This window comes from Lygodium microphyllum, chromosome 2 (assembly GCF_053477565.2).
Source record: "Lygodium microphyllum isolate KBCC chromosome 2, Lygodium_microphyllum_v1.1.10, whole genome shotgun sequence".
Taxonomy (NCBI): domain Eukaryota; kingdom Viridiplantae; phylum Streptophyta; class Polypodiopsida; order Schizaeales; family Lygodiaceae; genus Lygodium; species Lygodium microphyllum.
In genome coordinates this window covers 117,812,361-117,832,479 of record NC_141136.1, presented here as the reverse complement: position 1 = coordinate 117,832,479, position 20,119 = coordinate 117,812,361, and the positions used below count along the sequence as shown (strand labels likewise).

Below are 20,119 nucleotides of genomic sequence, written 5' to 3'. Positions count from 1 at the left end.
AAAAAACTCACTCAAAAGCTCGCTCAAAAAACTCGCTTCTTACCCTTTCCCATTTTTTTAAATCACAATTAAATTCAAAAGAGCCTAATGTATTAATCTAGGGGCTACTCATCTCTAAGGTGTTCTTATAAAATCTCTAAATCATAACTCATGGATAATGACATATCTTATATTATAAATATTTAGTGAGAACTAGGCTCATTCTTGTGCAAATTGTAATTATTCCCAGAGCTACATTTAGAAGACCCACAATTCATTGATAAGGTTGTGTAGGTAATCTCCATTCATTTTTACCTAGAATCCATAAATGCCAAAGTGCACACAAAGGGAAAAGGACTGTCAAGCCTAGTGGAAAAGGGTTGATGTGCCGAACTTAAGTGGGAGACCCTAAACGTAACATTGATATATATAGTGTATAAAATTAAATAGAGCTCATTCTTCTGTATGCCAACTTTGAGTCTCTACTCTTCTTCCTTTTTATATATCCTATTGTGCATCATTGCTTGAGAGAGAGAGAGAGAGAGAGTTTGGGCCTTTGCTCTTCTTCCTTTGTATCTATATTCTTGTGCACCATCACTTGAGAGAGAGAGAGAGAGAGAGAGAGAGAGAGAGAGAGAGAGAGAGAGAGAGAGAGAGAGAGAGAGAGAGAGAGAGAGAGAGAGAGAGAGAGAGAGAGAGAGAGAGAGTCTTTGATGTTCTTCCTTTGTATCTATTTTCTTGTGCACCATCACTTAAAAGGAAGAGAGAAAGTGTTTGGGGGGGGGGGGGGACTAATGAGAGTGAAGCTCATATTCTTATCTTATTTCCCTTCTCTTCTTCCCTCTTGTTTCCATATCTTAAAGGGTACGTAGATTGAGAGATAATGTGTAAGGGAGGGCATGAGATAGAGTGAAAGTTCGTTGGGATAAGCTCTTCTCCATCCCTTCCTTCTCCTTCTTATTCTCCAAATATTTCTCTCAAACATTGGAGCATATTCAAAGGAGCAGAGGAGGTAGATCAAAGTGCAATACATGGATTGTGAGGCTATCGATGAACCTTTGATTGCATTGGGACTACAACATAGCGAAGGTAAGTATGTGAGTCCATTATACCTCTTGAGTCTTTTGGTTTCTTACTTGCACAAGGAGTGTGAGAGGAAGCTCAATGGTTTAAATCAAGATTACAATCCAACTAGTGAGAGATAGTCGAGTGGATAGCAAGTCAAGCTCTTGAATGAACAAGAGTATTTATCCAATGTCATGATCGTTATGGGCCCAACAATCACACTTGGCACTCGTACATTGCAACATTTGGAGATTTAGTTGGGATACTTTTGTTAAAATATGCAAGTTTACACCATCTCAAAGGCATGAATATTACTCTTTGGATTAGCACACAAGTAATTGCTAATTAACATACATGAAATTGTTACTTATTAGCATACACGGCAACAAATAAGTGTTGAGATTCAGACAATCACACCTACTAACAACCTCTTTGTATGGAGCTTCAGGGCTAAGGACATGCAGGCTATCTATCCCATATGGATAGTGGAGCCTATTGTAGTTTACTACTTTCCTATAAAGCATTGTACTTGCTTCCTTTTCTTAATGAAATGATAGTACTCTTTTCTTTTCAGTAAAGTGCCAGTGTCATTGTCCACACACACAAGATTGTGTTTATGAGTCCAAGTCTCAATCTTGGAACCTAATTCACTTGTGTAACAAACAATGTCTTTGTCTCTGTCATCATGAGTTTATTCTTCTTCTTCCATCCACCATAACTCACTGCCATGTCCTAGATCCCGCTCATTTCGACATGGTATCAGAGCCCAGTCGGGCATGGCATTGCTTCTCCAGCCTCTCCTGATTCCTTTCAACCTCTATCCAGCTCACATCCAGCTTAGTGTCAGTGTATGACTTTTTTTTTCTCAACTTCATCTTCAGCCAAGCTTGTGGCAGCCATAGCCAAAGAGCATATAGCTTTGATTGAGGACCTAGATCTGCATCTAGGTTTTTGCATGCAAACTTCTACAATCACACTGGAGCGAGCCAAACACTTGGATTTACAATCAAACACCTCCACATATTGCAAGATTTTCAAAATTGTTGTTAGTGTTTATAGATATTTAAATTTTGCATTAATACACTATCTTTAGTGAGATAGAAACCTAAACTAACTCTAAAATTCACCTTTGATATTTTCTAACTTATACTTTAATTTCAAGTAACAACGTTTAACCTTCATGTACCAATTAGCTATTTTTTGTCACTTCTATTTTTAGCTCTATTTTGAAACAATTTTAATAGTTGGCCTTGTTTGCTCCTTAGTTAGCTCATGCTAGTATAAGAAGGTTATGAGCCTAAGTACCAATAGCCATATTGAAGAAAGAAGAAAATCTAGGATGGGTAATACTTTAAACATATTATTGCATTGACCACATGACTTATGAGGATGATGAAGATTAGTGTCTTAAACTTGCTGAAGAGAATGATTTTGGATTATTGGATTACATGGCGTGAACAACTTGCTAATTACTTAAGGGTGATGCAATGCTCACCTCTTGGCATACTTTATGAAAGCCTTATAGTAAAGCAAACATGATGTGACATGTACTTTAGCCTTCTGACTTGTAGTGACTACCTTTATGTGTGATACTGATGAAGCACCTAGGCATGGCACCACCCTGATGAATGCTATGTGGACAAGGGAACACTTTAGCCTAGGCTCTTCAGAGTGCGAATGGAGTGACTACCCTTATGTCTAGTACTAGTGAGGCACCCTAGGCATGGCACCACCCTTATGAATGTCATGTGGACAAGGGAACACTTCAGCCTAGGCCCTTAGTGCAATCGTAGAGACAGGAAGTGATTGTTTGCTAGCTGGCCTTGTGTAGGCATGGCGGAGGTTGCAAACCATGAGGGTGTGTTCATAGCAGCACTAACAATAAACGCTCTACCATTTGACATCTCAAGATTGAAAACACCACAACTGCGAGAGGCATTCTGGGAAGGGAGGGATGGCAGCTTCCGCTCCCTTCTCCCATACATTCTGCCACCACCATTATTTCTCGCATGCACGGAGGATAGCGCTCGGGCTGGCAGTCGGCAGCGCGCTCGGTTTTGCATGCGCGACCTCCCATCGCTCCAAACGGGCCTCCTCCTCCCCCTTACTCACAGCTTCCTCCTCTCCTCATGATGATGATGCTAATGATCGGTGCTTTCACAGCCGGCCATGGCGCTTTCCCTTCGCCTGCCTGTCGTCCGCATTGGCAGAGGCTTCCCCCTCCTTCTTCACAGAGCCTAGCACTGGCGCCTCTTTCCCGACGCAGCTCCCTGAAGGTGTGCTGGCAGGGACTGGCCTGCGCAAGAAGAGCGTCCTTGGCCTCAAGAACATCACCGTCTATGCATTCGGTAAGCTCTCTCTCTCTCTCTCTCTCTCTCTCTCTTTCGCGCGCGCGCGTCATCTCTGCAGTCGTCGATTCATTTGCTTTCCTATACGTCTCATTTGGAATTGCCCCATTTCCATGGTTGAAGAGTCTTGTCATTAATCTACCTAGAAAAAGTTATAATTGCACCATAACCATATGCCCATCGTGAGAGTATGCTCTTAAGAGGCTGTAACATCTCATTGTATCCACTATCTTCTTCACACAGACACATTTACAATTGCCCCTTTTCCATGGTTAAAAAGGTTCTAATTGCAGCATAAGCAAAGATTTCATGCCCATTGTGAGATATCATGCCTGTCATTCTATCTTCATCACACTGCACAATAGGGTCTTCCTTGGCTTTTGCACTGACTGATGCATTACCAAGTAAGCGAAAGTTGGAGCTCATATCAACCAAGTCGGTTTTCTTGATCACGCCAAGGCAATTTCTTATCTTTCTGTGGTTGTGATTAATACAGCTCCGTGATGCTTTTTAAACATGATGAGCTGACTGTTTGCTTGGAGAATAGGAATGGCAAAACTTTGTAGGTTTGACACATTTGTCCCGTAATTCTTCCAACTACAAGTTCAATAATCTTCCAACTACAAAGCAGGCTTAACCTCTTTTTCATCCCCTTGAACATTGTGCAGTCCAAATATCCCTTCGTGTTGCTGATACAAAGATAGGGGATTGCTTATCTGATTTTCATGGGACAACTAGGGTATTGCAAATGTAACATTCTTACCCTTAAATGCCGCAGCTGTCCATGAAATTCACATTAGAAGTCTAGATCCTAAACATATGTAGTTGCATGCAAGGGGGAGTCATACATTGAGCAACCAAAATTAAGTCTAGCATTAAATATTAATTTACATGCATTAATACCTAATTATTACTCCTTAATTGAGCTCCAAAAAGATTTATTTATGTTAAAAGGCTTTTAGTTGCACAACAGGACAAAATGCATCAAAATCCCCTATAAAAGTGCATGTTGTGTGTATCCGTGTTGTCCTCTCAGTTACTCTTTCAGACCGCTCTCATTCCCTCTTTTCTTGTTAGCCACTCTCCCTCTTCTCTGAGTGCTACCCCTTCCTCTTCTTGCAGGTGCCTGATGGAAACTATCCCTACAGAGCTGATGCCGCTCTATTCTGAGCTTTGTGGAGCTGCTGCCATCTTAAATTGGCTGCTGCCTAGGGCTGTCCATCATTGGAGATCTGTTGCCCACATATGCCCTTTTGTTGATGCTCCAATCATCATCAACTGCTGCATTTCAAGGTCTGACATCATCTGCACTCTGTCACCTATTGCCAGCAGCCCTCAACTTCATCTTGTTGCTGTCACCATCGTAGCATCAGATGAAGCCTGCATTTTGCATGCTGGACACTCATACTGCTGCTGCTTGGTTCCTGCAGTGGTCCACCACATCATTACAGCAGGGCTACATCTGTGTCTTCAGCTGTTCTTGCTGCTACAGTCAGAGATTCTTCTTCTATAGCAGCCACTCAGTTTTGAGTTTTTGGTTGTGATGCTTGGTTGCATGTCCCTAAGGAGAAGAGGGAAAAGTTGGACTCTTTAACCAAGCCTCACATATTAATTGGACATAGTCATACTATTTGTGGTTATCAGCTCTATGATTTTGTGATTGGGGGGGTTGTAAGGATGTTGTTTCTCTTAAGGATGACGTTCTGTGCACTAGTGACTGCTCTACTAGGTGGTCCTTGTATTTTAGCTTTCAATCCTTCTATGTAGGCACCACCTTTCACTGTGCCAGAGCCACCCCTTCAGCTTTGGGTTCCGCTCTTTGTTTCCTATTCCATAGAGGTCCCCCTACCCCATTCTCACCTTCACCATATGTTACACCACAAGTTAGCCAATAGATAACCCCCATAGGTTGAAACATCCTCCCTAGTGAGGCTTTGCTAGAGCCTCAGCTACCAGTTATAGCATTATTAGTGCCTAAGGGGGAGGATGAGGAGAGAGACAGAGTTTTAGGATTCAGGTGTCTAGGAGGAGCCAAAGACTTCACAATTGTCAGCTTTTCATGTCCGACAATGATTTGGGACTCTCGTGTGAAGGAGTAATTCATTCTTTTCTTGAGGCTATTTGTGATGGATTTAGATCATAGAGGATACATCATTTCCAAGGAAAATGATAGCATGTTGGTTCACTTAGTGCGAACTATAAACCTCACGGGATTATAAGATTGAGAGCCTACTTTAGTTCAAGAGGCTTGACAGGATGCATGGTGCCATGCCATATAGGGTAGGTTGGAGTTTGTTGAGCAAAGTTAGACTTGGTCTTTAGCTTTTTGTCCTCCATGGAGAAAGGTCATGGTGTTAGGTGGGTCTACAAGACCAAGTACAATGCTGGACAAGCATAAAGCTTGGCTTATTTCGAAGAGCTTTTCCCAAAAGCTTGGCTTCAACTATGTGGTGACAATTCTTGGATGACAATAGAGCCAAGGAACCACTAAAGTTGATTCACCGTGACTTGATTGGTAAATCATCTACACCATCATTGAATATATCACAATATTTCTTTCTCATTGTAGGCGATATATCTTGTTATGTATGGGTGTGTTTTCTGAAGGAAAAATTGAAGCCTTTGCTTACTCTTCCATTTGGGTGTGGTTGGTCCAAAATCAAGTGGGTATCCTATGAGAATGAGCAATAGAAGTTGGAGAATCACAATTCTTGAATATTGAGAATAACAAACATTGAAAGAGAGAATACAACAACTCAAACAATGTATAAACGAGCAATGGAATCAAGTAACACAAAATATGAGACGTAATGTACAAACCACTCTAGGTGATAGCCATAGAAATAGGGAACGTTTGTTCTAGCATGTAGGAATGGCCTAACACGTTCCAAACCCTCCGAGGAGATGAAACGGCCAGGGAATGTTCCTTGTCATTCCTTGGCTCATTCCCTGCTATTCCTTGCTGTTCCCCCTCGGTTCCTTGTTTGGAACGGCCATTCCATGCCTATTGACAAAAAAATATTGTGTTTCCTATTTTTTCTTCTTGCTTGTGTCACACTTGTATCACCTGTTTATCCATCTACATTGCCTAATGTGCACCTCTCTCTCTCTCTCTCTCTCTCTCTCTCTCTCTCGGGCTGAAGATTCGGAGTGCCAAGACAAGCCATAAGCCAATCGTGAGTCCATGTAGAGTTCACATTTGATGCATTATCAACTCTTGCAAATCACAATCAAATTTCAGCCCTATTTTCAATTCCAAGGTAATCACCCATTTATATTGTCTAATTTCAACAAAAATTGAGGTAATTAGGGCATTTGTGGCAATTTAGGGCAATTTGGAGTTATGGGGGTAATTGAGTCAATTTTGGGGCATTTGGGTCAATTTGGAGCATTGAGGGATATTGGGGCAATTAGAGGGACATTTGGGGCATTTGGGAAATTGTGACATTTTTGGGATGTTGAGAGCAATTTGGGGCATTTTTGGGACATTTAAGGCAATTTGGGTAATTTGTAGCATTGGGGGGCTATTGGGAAATTTGGGTCATGCAGGGCATATTTGGGGCACTTAAGACATGTGTTGTTCCCCCCATTCGCATTCCTTGACCTTGGATGTTCCCCCCCATTCCAAGGGGTCCCATTCCTGTTTCCTTCCTGTGTTCTAGGTAAGTATGGTGATAGCATGTGTGATGACCAGCAGTACCTCTGATATAAGAAGTGTGGAGGGGGGGTGTGTTGAGAAACCCTTCACCCTTCACTTGCAATTTGCGGTTTTGCATTTCTGCGTTTTGCGTTTAGGGTTTGCAGCCCCAAAAAGGGGCGCCATCCTAGTCAGACTATGCCTATTTATAGGCCACTCTCTCATTCATTCCTTACGGCGGCTGATTCATTCAGTCTGTCACCTCTTCTCTCTAGCCTCTCCACTACCCTCGCACCCATTTAGGAGGACATTGCGGTTCGTGGTTTGTGGCTATCTTCATCATCTTTCTTGTGCTACGGCACCCTTGTTCCCTTGTATCACATTCACTCCATGATTCGGAATTTCATCATTCCATTCATCAGAGTTTCTTCTCTCTTCTCTTCTCTTCTCCATGTTTGCTGAGTTCACTCCGTATTCCTTCCCGCAAACCCTACTGTCTCGCTGGTACGTCATCTTTTGACATGGTATCAGAGCTGGATCTACTCAAACAATGGCAAAGATCCTCCACTCCAGTGAAAGCAAAGACCGGTGGTGGGTTTAGCATCCACTTATCTTCTTCTTCCACTACATCAAAATCTCGTTTTTGCAGGTTTCGGGTGTTTTCAACTTGCTGCCTATACCCCTTTCGAGGAGAACATCGCAGTCTTAGCTGTCCCTTGCTGTCATCTATAGTCCGGCGCCTGTTTCCAGCCTTCCACCCCACAATTTGCAGCTGCTTATGCCAAAGCGACTATTGCTGATCACTCTCCATTCGGAAAACAATCTCGTTTTTGCAGATTTCAGGTATTTCAGCTTGTTGCCCACACCCCAAATGCGGAGGACATCACGGTCCAAGCTGGCCATTGCTGTCTAGAGCAGTTTGATGCTTGTTTCCAGCCTATTGCACACTGTTCGGAGCTAATTTCAGCATATTGACTGCTGTTGCTGTTTTTTTCTTGCGTTTTTAGTCTTTCTCTCACTTGCTGCCTACGTTTTTAGTCTTTCTCTCTTTTGCAAGTTGTCATGCCTACGTTTTTAGTCTCATTTTTAGTCTTTCTCTCTCCTACTGCTTGCGTTTTTCGTCTTTCTCTCTCCTCACCTGCGTTTTTCTACTGGTTGCAACCTCTTACTGTTAGTCGCATCCTCCTTCCACTGGCAGCTCACTTCTAGCCCTTCCACTGCCCTCCCACCCCTTGAGGCGGACATTGCAGTTCGTGCTTCACACTGCCCTCACACCCCTTGAGGCGGTGGTTAGTGGTTCATGGTGGCTGACCTTTTCCTTCTTTAGCAAGGCACACTGGTATCCATGGCTTCTTTACCAACAGATGACTAGACTACCTGTTACTTCTACTGTGGCATCACCAGACACACCACCATTGCTTGCTGACTTCGACCTTTGCTTCCCACCCCCCCAGAGTATATGCGTCTTTCACCAGGCACTCCTTGTGTCACCTCTCCTTTCTGGGTCACAGAGATTGTTCTCCATCGGCTATCAGAGTACTATGCTCAAGGCAATAAGATGCATCTGATGCGTACTAAGTCCTTTCGAGCACATGGAGGATCGATTGGTGCTACGACCTCTTGGAGATCGTCGCAATGCCAGCGGTAGTCTTCTCCCACTTATTTTCAGGTATAGTAGCTTCTACGACCTACGGCTTTGTAGTCCGCTCCACCGAGAGACAATGATTGTTTGATACTGTCTCCTCGTCAGTCTGCTCCTTCGAGAGACAGTGGCTGCTTGACTCCTTCCTCTTCTTTGGCTACCTAGTCCGCTCCACTGAGAGACAACGACTGTTGCCTACCTCTTGCTCATTCTGAGCCCGACTCTTCCCCACTCTCAACTACTCATGTTCGAGAGGCTACCTCTAGGAGCTCTTCAGCATCCCAGATACCTTCTTCAGCACGACTGGCGGCACTTTCGTCGTCATCAGACATTTCAGAGTCCGTGATCCATGAGTTTTTGGATTCCCTATCTACTTCAGAGGGGGATTCAGAGGGGGATGTTATTTCTTTGCCCTTAGAGGGGGCATCTACTTCTTCTTCGACTTCAGGGGGGGCCCTCCACCTCTCACCTCAGAGGGGGAACCTACTCCACATGAAGTTATTCACCCATCCTCTACTTTCTTGGAGTGGCTGTCTTCGACGAGTCATCTCTTCTACTGATACCTAGGATCTTCAGGTACCACCTAGATCGGGACCTCGGAGGTTCAGCGGCGACTTGGTGACGAGGCCTTTGTATTCCTTCCAGCATGGATGCACAGAGCTAGTGGCTTCTCTCCCGAGGTTGAGTCTCCGGTTCTCTAGTTCACTCTGTCTACTGTTCTTTATTGTAGGTTCCCTTTCTGGTGGAAATCTTGGATCTTCGGGATCCTCTACATCTTCTTCCTCCTCTTCTTCTTGCCTTCGTCCCTTGGTCAGCCATCTCCCGAGATTGAGTACGGGCATATCCTTATGGTTCTCGGCACCACACAAAGTCCGATATTCCTTTTATGCATTGCATGTTTTCATCATCTTTGTACTAGGGCGCTTGGGCAAGTGAACAATTTCCCCATGAGGGACAGTGTCCAAGTGGCACCTATTGCATAAGCATTCTTCAGCATGTAGCATTGCATCTCCACCTCACTCTTCTCTTGTTCCCCTTTTTGGGCCTGAGAGAGGGTATTGAGAAACCCTTCACCCTTCAACTGCAGTTTGCATTTTTGCATTTCTGCTTTTTGTGTTTAGGGTTTGCGTTTAGGGTTTGTAGCTCCAAAAAGGGGCGCCATCCTAGATTGACTATGCCTAATTATAGGCCACTCTCTCATTCATTCCTTACGGCTGATTCATTCAATCCATCACCTCTTCTCTCTAGCCTCTCCACTACCCTCACACCCCTTCAGGAGGACATTGCGGTTCGTGGTTCGTGACTGTCTTCATCATCTTCCTTGTGCTACGGCACCCTTGTTCCCTTGTATCACATTCACTCCATGATTCGGAACTTCATCATTCCATTCATTAGAGTTTCTTCTCTCTTCTCTTCTCTTCTCCATGTTTGCCGAGTTCACTCCGTGTTCCTCCCGGCAAACCCTACTGTCTCACTGGTACGTCATCTTTTGACAAAGTGGAGGCTATATAGGCTGTAGACGAGATTGAAGACAGATGGACTATCCTATTGGAGCTGCCCAGTTGCCCATAAAGGCACCCAAATAGTGTCCTAATAAAGAGCCTTGCACCCATGAAATGATGGGGAACAACAAGCCCCTACCATATCCCATAACATGAACAATGATTTACTAAAAAGTGATGTTCGATGAATATGCTCTTAAGTACCCAAATGGACCATCAAAATTACTCTAGGCTAGGACTTTAGCTCTGGGTCATGACTCCTCATCTTGAAGACATCTAAACAAGAGGAGCCAAGTTGATGTTGATCATACTTAAACCTTAAACACAAAAAGTGGGAATAGTTGGATCTCTATGTGTGCCACGAACAACCATGTCAAAAGCACACTTTGACTATGGATTCCCCACCTTCAGCCAAATTGCATGTGAGAATAGGCCAAGAGCACACACTGCTAATTGTCAAACCATCCCATCATGGACCTAAAAGCCAAACCAACTCCAGGATTTGAATCACCAAACTATGTTTACGAATGTAGAAAGCTGCCCTTAGGGTCCACTTCATCATGAGATGTATACAAGGCTTCACCACCCACAACCTCTACCCTCTCACAATAATCCCTCTTTGGTTTGGGGATGGGTGAGGAGTGGCACTCCACTACTAAGGACATAAGTATCCTTGCTTCATGCAAAGGTGTGCATTGGAGGAGAACAGGTGTCACAATACGGGAGATGAGGGGATGCGAGAACTCATATAGGCAAACCCGCCTGTCCCAACCATGGTCTAGGACAAGTTGGCATCCCTCCGTACCATTGAACCACCATTTGAGTTGGTTGGAGGGGTCAAAGGGTCAACATAGTAGCCATCTATCCAACAATCAAACTGAACCAATCATGCCACCAAAGAACTTGGTGACTCTCTTTGCATTAGTCACTACCATCGATCAGCCAACATGATCTCCATCGAAGAAGCATGGCACCTTCTCATTTGTGTAACATAGAGATGAGGCCACCAATGACACCGGAAAGTAGTCACCAAGAGAACTCCATGAAACATGCACGAAACCACTACCTTCCAAACAAGTCTCTAGGAGCACTAGAGATGCAAATAGTATCCATGAAGCTTGAAATAAGATTGAAGCAAAAGATGGAGAACCTTTAGCTACGAACCAAAGACTACAAAGCTAAAAAAGGAAGCCTCAGAAGATGAAGGTTAGGCCATGACGAGGAAATCTCCAGTCACTCAAATAGAAAAGTTATAGTGAAAGTTGGTGATATGCAAGATGATCATGGAGAACAAATAAAGCAAGAGATATTTGGTGTACTTGTGCAAGACTCATAGTCCTAATGCATAACTCAATAGAAGCTAGAACACAAGAAAGGAGGAAGAGATCCCCAAGTCTTAGTTATAGCAACTTAATAGAGATTTTACAAGTACTAGTTTTGAGAGCCCAAGACCCTTCGAATCCATGAAGTTGCCTAATTGTCCTATTCAGGACAGTTCTTCACTTCGTTAGAATTTGCCTGGATGAATCTTCACATTGATCAAGCGATGAACACTCTAGCTTGCCTCAATCTTACATTTCTCTCTAGAATGCAGGTAGACTTGCTTTGTGCTGCTCCTCGCAACTCAGCACAAGTAGAAGGAGAATATGATGCATTTGCTTATCCGCACTAGTATGATTGTGACGATGCCAATGCCCCACCAATTTGTCTAAAGCCTCATTTAATCCAGTTCATTCAAGGGCGCAGCCGACACAACATATAATCAACACCTTTGTGTTTGCTCGCCACTTTGTTAAATTAGGCCAACTTAGTGATTAATAATTGAAGTGCCATATCACTAATATGTTAAAGGCTGAATTTTTTGGAAAATGTCAACTCTAACCTTCGAGATGTGTTGACTTGTTGCCCGCGATCAACAAGACATGATCTTGCTGCCACTATCTTGCACACTATGGCCCGCTATCATCTCCGCCTTTCATGTGGCTTTCCTGCCACACCATCCACCTGTGCCTATCCCATCACCTCTCCATATGCATTACGTTCTCCCCCACTAGAAATGCAGCTGTCCCTAGTCACATAGCCTCTTGGTAGATTTGAAGGAAGGCATAGCGTCATCACCAAATTGAGACTCATCCAACCAAACTTCCTTGCGCATGAGGTGACCTTGAAACTCGAGCAAATATTGGAGCTCCTTCCTCCGTGTACCCTTCTTGTACTTGTGAAGCAACACTTGCCGGAGACTATCCACTAACTCTAGCTCTCTCGATCTGGGGTTGTAGCAAGAATAGGTCCATGATATTCTGAAAGATTACTCACATGAAACATTTGACGCATCTTCCAATTAGGGGGTAGCTCCAATTGATAAGTCATGTTTTCTTAATCATGCAGAAAGGGCCCTTCTTCTGAGGTGCTAGCTTAGGTGAAAACTCCCCAAACTGCTTCAAATGCTGGTTCTAAATGGTGAGACAGCACCATGACTTTCCCAGAAGATTAACTCACACTGATTCTTGTCAATTGCCTCTAGCTGTGTTGTGCCTGCTGGATATTCTCCTGAACCTACTTCAACAACTAATCTGTATCCGTAGGTAGATGTCTTGAAAGCATGGGTGAGGTATTGCTAACTAGTTGCCCATAAACTATCTCAAATGGGGTCCACTTTGTAGAGGCCTGAATCAGATCATTGATTGCATGCACAACCAATGGTAGATACTCCTCCTTGTCAGAGGCTACACCTCTTGGACAGGCAGCCTTCAGGCAGGCAGATAGCACAGGCAGGTAGGACACTTGGCAGGCAGGCAGCATGGATAGGCAGCTGGGCAGAGAGCAGTTACAGGCAGCAGGCAGCAGGCAGTATGCCAGTCTGCTGGCCAACCTGCCACATGGCAGACTAGCCAATTTGTGTTGGTTGACTTGCTCCTCTTTTTGTGTCCTAGCAGCCTATTTAGGCAATGTATAGCCTGCATGATCATGTATCTTTTAATCTATCGGTGAGAGAGAGGTTCTGGCTGGGTGTATACACTGACACCAGCCCTTGTACATATTCTGTTCCATATTTCAGTATTCAGCATTCTTCATTTCTGAGCTCTCTTTGTAATCAGCCTTCCTCCTCGGATAGGGTGGTAAATAACTTGATTAAGCACTATTTACAGCAATTAACAAATTCACAAAACTGAAAAGTACACTTTACTATATAATCTTGGACATTGGACACCTTGTTGGCCCCAAAACTGGTGCCCCTTTCTGTACTTATTTAACTTAATTGAAGAAGAAGTTGATGCATAATGGGATTCTCCCGATCCCTTTTGGTATTCCAACTCCCCTTGCTGTTCAAAATGACCAGCAAGTCTTTAATCTGATTTACCCCTTGATTCGGGCAATCAATGGCCTTCACCCGCTTCGATGGAGATGGAAAATGCCCCAAATTCAATTTTTTGCTGGTCCCTTCACTTGAATAGGCTAAAAATAGCTTCAGCCTCGTTGGATCCAAGTCTTGGAGCTTCCAATTTTTGGCATGCTTCCCGAGGCTACTGCTAAACCCTAATTTCAACTCTGCAGATTAGGGTTTACAGTAGAGAAATCTGAAATTTATCATCCTTTGGTGATCTGAACGTTGCAATCTTTGGAGCAAGGTTGTAGAAAGGCTGGGAGATGAGAGAGAATGCTGAGAAGCGAGAAAATTTAGACTTTCTTTGTAAATAACTGAAGAAAATTTGTCATTTACTATTGCTGCCCTGTCTCAATAGCTTGTAGATGCAAAGAACTAAAAAAAAGTAGTCATTTATTGCTGTTGCCTTGCCTCAATAGCATGTAGATGTTGCCACCTGCTGTTGATTGGTCTTTTTCTGCCCTTGGCTACCTCAAAAGATCCTCCAATGGCTGCAAATAAGACGAGCAACATCTCCTTCCTCCCTTAAATACACTAAAAATGCTTCTCTTAAGTCTTTAAAGACGTTTTTTAGTCTTGCATGAGCATTTTTGACAAGTGGCAGCCTTTCCAAATGGTTTTCCAGCATTATCCATAATTAAATATCTCTTTCACTCAGCCTATGTATCCACTTCCACAACAATGCACTCTTACATGGTATTAGAGCAGTTAAGGGCTGATCGAGGGTGGATAGATCTAAAGAGGAGATTTCAGGGCAATGACAAGGTTGTGTTTTCAATGTATGAGTGTGAGTAGGAAGGTTGCACATCAACTTGTGGTAGGAGGAGCCCATGAATGGAGGAACATTTGGTGCAATTGCGGATTGGAAGAGCTGCTTGGACCTTCGTAGAGTCATCCGATTTGTGCGTAAGGGGTAAAGTGATCTCAAAGTTTGAGTGGAGGATGTCCTAGCTAGTCATGTTTTCGGAGTCAAAGGGGAAGTGCTTGAGAAGTGTGATCAATTCAAGGTGGGAGAAGGATGTCTAGTGACTTAGACATCTATTTCCATGCCAACATGAATGGCAAGATTCCTTCCCTAGTGACACTTGAGTCCTAGATGATTGGGGTTAACAATTGTCATAAGCGACAATTTAAACACATTCTAAGTCCGAAACATGGAATAAAGGGCATCGATGCGAAGTCAATGAGATGGCCTACACATGACTATCCATGTTATGGGTGAACTAATCTAGGAAAGATGACAAAATCCTAGAAAAAATAATATATGTGGTCATGGTTGCACATGTTTATCCTAATGGATATAGCAACCTATGACTACAATGAATGATTGATCATGTTTTAAAAGGGATCAAATGTAGAGATAGCATAATAGCTCAAAACTCTAATGGAGGAAGAGCCTTCATAAAAAGTTTTGCCAAAATGTCTTTTGAGTAACGAGCTCAATCATGATCCATGAATCAATACAAAATAAATGAAGACACAATCTCGAAGAAAAGGCTTATATCCTTGGTCTCTTTAAGATGAATGAAGGCACTCCACTGATTGCCAATGATTCACAAAAGTGCTATGAATGATTTTGCTCAAATGAGAAGCTAAATAAGTAGCTAATGTATGGATGACCCCCTCAATGGTGACAAATCAGAGAGCAAAGGAGGAAAAAGCATACCAAAATCAATGATAGCAGGTGGCTGCTGTAAATAATGTTGAAATGTTGCAATTCGGACAGCATTAATCCCACTAATAAAATGAAATAAAAATCAGCAAATCTGAAATATGTTGCCTTGAAGGAACATGTGTGATAAGAGGATCGCTCTTGCTGTTGAAAGAGCATGAGCAATTGAGATTTCAGCATACTTTTGATTATAAGAACCAAGACACTAAAGTCTTGAAGTAAGAGTGCCAGTTAATACAATGGAAGAAGGTACCCGATCATCATAAACTGCACATCAAGGGCCATCAAAAGATATATCAAAAGCTGGAAGTGGCAATGATTGAGATGGAAAGAAGGTTCTCCTTAATACTTGGTGCTTAGGGGACATCTTGCAATCATGGAGTTGCTAGAAATAGTAGTAACTTGCACATGACCAATGGCTTCAACTACATAAAAGACATTATTAGCACACATAATTGTACCCCCCCCTTAGGTACATGAGATATATAAGAAGAATTCTTGACATGAGGTGATGTGCTTTTTGAAGCATCGCTATTAAAATACCAAGTAGAAACATGGTCAGAGATAGAGTAACATTGATCATGAATAGAAGGATTTTAGTAACATTGGATGAAGAAACTATATTCCTTGTGCTTAGCAAGGTTGATGATCTCATTAGTGATAGCAAGATCAAACTTCCTCCTCTTCTTTGAGGCAATGCACTTTTGACATTCAATGATGTCGTGCCCCATTTGTTGATAATAATTGCACGTCTTTGGCTTTTAAGAGATATCTTTGATGTTGGTTGATGAACCGGTTTTATGTGCTCTGAATTTGCTTCAGCAAGATGCTCATGTTCCTTGCTCACAAATTGATGGGTCTCTTCAGTTTATGCTCGCCACCATTGCAAGCAATCTTATGTCAGATTATGTTCATTCCAATGAGAGTAAAGTGAGCTCTTTACCAGAAGGGGATCACGTGGTTGCTGTCATGGGAACTGACTTGGTTTTACAGCAGATTGCTGCTTTTCATGAGAGGGCAGCCATCTTTTATTTTATGGTAAGGATTCCTTTGATTACTAAGATCTGTGCTTGGTTGCAGTGTTGATGTGCATCAAGATGATGTTTCAAGGCAAGTGCAGGCCCCTCTTGTTGAACAGATTTATGATGGATTGAGAGGGTTTTTTGAAGTTATTTTTCGTACCCCGAATGTGCGTGCTCACATTATGCAACGTATTCCTTTGTTCATGGATGGTCAGCTGATATATATGGTCCCATGGAGGCCTATGGCTGAGTTTTAGGAGGTGCTTAGACAGGTATGCTCAATTTAGGTGGAGCTGGTTGATTTTACTGCACATCTTTGGCGGCGGCTTCTTCCTTTGGTTTTGAGAAACCTTGGTGAGGTATTGGTTGAGCCGAGTTGGCCTCTTGTAATAGGAACAGGGCTTATATGCTTTGGGACACAAGAAAATCTTGGTCAACCAAAATTAGTTTTGAGGTCCCTGGGATGCAAACGTTGGTTTTTAAGCTTTAATGGGGTACATTTGTTGGACACTGTTTTAGATGTGGTCAATTGGGCCATTTTATTTCCGAATGTGATAGAAGCCGTGAGGTATTGCAGCATTCTTTGGATCTTGATATGGATATGTAAGAGCTGCTCCCCAGCAGATGGCTCAACAACCAACAAGAGGTTGTTTCGGTGCCTCTTACCCTGCATGGACATGGTAATGGAAATAAGAATGCCTCCCAAGTTGGTATTGAGCGTGCATCACACTCGATTGGTTGGAATTTACCTCTCAGGAAGATTCTTGGGTCGCTATGGCTAGACATAATGCTAGACAAAAATCTCGTTCAACTCCTGCTCACCCATCTTCTCAACCAAATACTCAAAAAATGTAGAGGTAAGGGGTTTTATATGAAACCTCAATCTTCACGTGTATCTACAGTTGGTGTGGATGATAAAAGGGCTTGTGATTCTGCTTTGCATTTTGACGCATGTGGGAGGCTTGTGCCTCCTTAGGATGTTTTCCGTTTGCAGCAACAACAATTTCCTTCTTGTGCTTCGATTGCTAATTTGCAGAGAGCAGATATTGTAGATGTGATCCGTAGTGAGATGGAGAGATTTCAGGCTACGAAAGCTACAGATGTTAAAGGGAAAGGGAAAATGGTGACTCAGTAATTTTCTCTTTTGTGGTTTACCATGAGACTTGCTTTATGGAATGTTAAAGGCATTTCTTTAGGTAGTAAGAAGCGTTGGCTATGGAAAATTGTGTTCGTTGGTAATTGGGATGTTTATTGTGTTGTGGAACACAAACAACATGCTTTGGCAGGATCTTCTTATGTATAGAAGGATTATATAGTGCTTTTTAGTGGTTAGGCTCCACATAAATCTGGAGTTATGTTGGCCGTTAGATCATCCTTGCAACCTTCCTTGGTTTCTCAGGACTCTTGCGGTAGATTTATGATGCTGGAAATTATATGTTCAATCTCTTCAGGAGGAGAAATATGCAAAATACATATTGTTGGCCAGAGTGGAAGCCTTGTATGATAATAATTGTCAATCTCATTAGTTTTTTGCTCGTTCATGCCAAAAATACACTCGGTAAAATATTGTTCGTTTGTTGGATAAGCAAGGTGTTATGGTGACTGATCCTGCTTTCATCATCCAAATGTGTGTTGATTATTATAAATCTTTGTTGGGACCATAGGAGATTCTTTCAGATGTTCACTCTACTCGTCGATACATTTGCGATTCGGTTAGTAATCATGTTAAGCTTGAATGGGTTGATTTGATGGAAGTTGATATCACAGAGGCTGAAGTGGAGGATGCGCTGTTCCATTTACCACAAAGGAAAAGCCCTGGCTGGGATGGGCTTCCTAATGAGCTTTTTTCGGCCCATATTGAGTAGCTTAAGGACCCATTAACTCACTTGTATCAGCAAGTCTAGACTTCAGGTGGGATGCCTTCAAACTGGAAGATTGCTGTGATTCGGATACTACCTAAGGTTCCTTCTCCGACCTCTTTGAAACAATGGAGACAAATTTCTGTTATGGGTTCCTTGTATAAAATCTTCTCCAAAATTGTTGCCAATAGATTGCAAAAAGTATTTCCTCACTTGGTTCATCCATGGCAATATGGTTTCATAAGGGACGGAATATATTGCATAACATTTTGAATGTTCAATTGGGGATTGATTATGCCAAAGCCTCAAGCCAACAAGTTGTAATGCTTCAGCTTGATCTTGAAAAGGCATTTGATCACGCCAGCTAGTCCTTGTTGCGATAGCGGTTGTCCACTATGGGGTTTGGCCCTCGCATGACTTCTCTTGTTGATACCATTAGTTAGGGTGCAATGGCTTGTATTGCACTTAATGAAGGGATCATAGATGAAATTGCCTTGTCTTGGTTTCTTCCGCAAGGCGGTCCTCTCAGTCCTTTGCTATTTGCTTTGGTTACTCACCCGATGCTCTCATTGTTGGATAAGTTGGTTGATCAAGGCGAGATTGTTGGTTTGTCTCTTCCCAGTGGGGCCCAACTTTTGGGTCAGTCTTTGGCGAATGACTTCTTTATGTTTCTAAAGGCTGATCGTACTAATGTTAATCGGGCAATGGCTATGTGGAATCTCTTTGCTTTAGCGTCGGGACTTTATATTAATACTCAAAAGTCTACACTGCTTTCCTATATACATGATCGGTTCATGTACTGGAAATCTCAAGGTTGGTCTCTTCATGTGAGACTTAAAGTTGCTCAATGCATCATGATGAGTATGGTCTCATTTTTCTTGCCACTACTTCCTTGGACTAAGAAGTCTCTTTTGGAATCGTTTTAGCCTATTTGCTTTATGTTGTGGAAAAAGAAAGGGAATTGTTTGGGCTAGGTGTGGATTTTGTGGCAACGTGTGACTACTCCTAAAGGGATGGGGGAGCATCTTTATTGGATGTAAATTTGCATATGGTTGCTTTGAGACTCGCACTTTTGTAGGCATTTTGTGTTTAGAGTCATCCTTGGTTAGATATTGCAAAATTTTTCATAGAAAAGACTAGCATCTCTCATGGTAGCATAGTTATTCAAGTTTCTTGCTGGCATATGCTTAACTGTATAAGGCCTATTAAGGTCTCCCAGTCTTTTATCCTTTCTTATTTGATTGCATCGTGGCAGGAGATGTTATGTTTTGCAGTTTGGCTCCCTCCTGATCTTCGTAAGGAGAAGAATTCGCTGCAAGGAGAAGTGCTGGCTACCTCTAGGTTGTTGGATTGGCCTGATAAAGATTTGCTGTGAGATAAGTTTAATCGCATGGCTCATTTGGGGTTGCAACAGTCCATGATGGCGTTATTCCTGGGCAGCCTCGTCTTTATTCTTTTTGGCATATTCATCAACACTTTTGGGCTGCATGTGTTGCCCGACTTGCTATTGTACGTGGTATGACTGCCCTAAACTGACCCAATCTTGCCTGTGTCCATCCTAGAAGTGACCAAATCTCTAACAAGATAAGCATGGAAAGAGGAGATCACCTAGGTAGAATGGGTGGAAGAAGAAGTATGATCAACATGAGTGTTTACTGGTTTTTGATCAACATGGTTGTTTCTTGCTTGAGGCTTGCCCTTTCCACGATGGTGGGTGGAAAATGCTTGTTCTATCACTAGAGTAGCATTGTGGTTGAGATGGCTTTGTTCTTCATGTAACAAAAAGGACACAAGCGAATCAAAAGTATAGATCACTTGGTTTTCCATAGTCAGTAGCCGCAATGTAGTTGCAAAATCTTGATAAGACTCAGGTAGACAATTAAGAGTAATAGAAACCAACTAATTATTTGGGATTAGTTCATCGATATCTAGTAGTTGCTCTTGAAATTTTTTAATGCTAGTGAGATAAGCATCCGTATTACTTGCTTTGTCCATGCAAACATCTTCT

The 20,119-nt window shown here is 42.6% G+C and overlaps 1 protein-coding gene across 1 annotated transcript in view; it reads left to right on the top strand.

Annotated features, from left to right (window-relative positions):
• Positions 1–2,874: 2,874 nt before the first annotated feature.
• The window catches only part of LOC148040227 (fatty-acid-binding protein 1-like), a 34,933-nt gene continuing 17,688 nt past the window's right edge, over positions 2,875–20,119 (top strand). Inside the window, exon 1 of the mRNA XM_087666285.1 lies at positions 2,875–3,392. Coding sequence (XP_087522411.1) covers positions 2,999–3,392 — 394 coding nt within the window. The 5' untranslated portion in view covers positions 2,875–2,998. The remainder of the gene's footprint in view (positions 3,393–20,119) is intronic.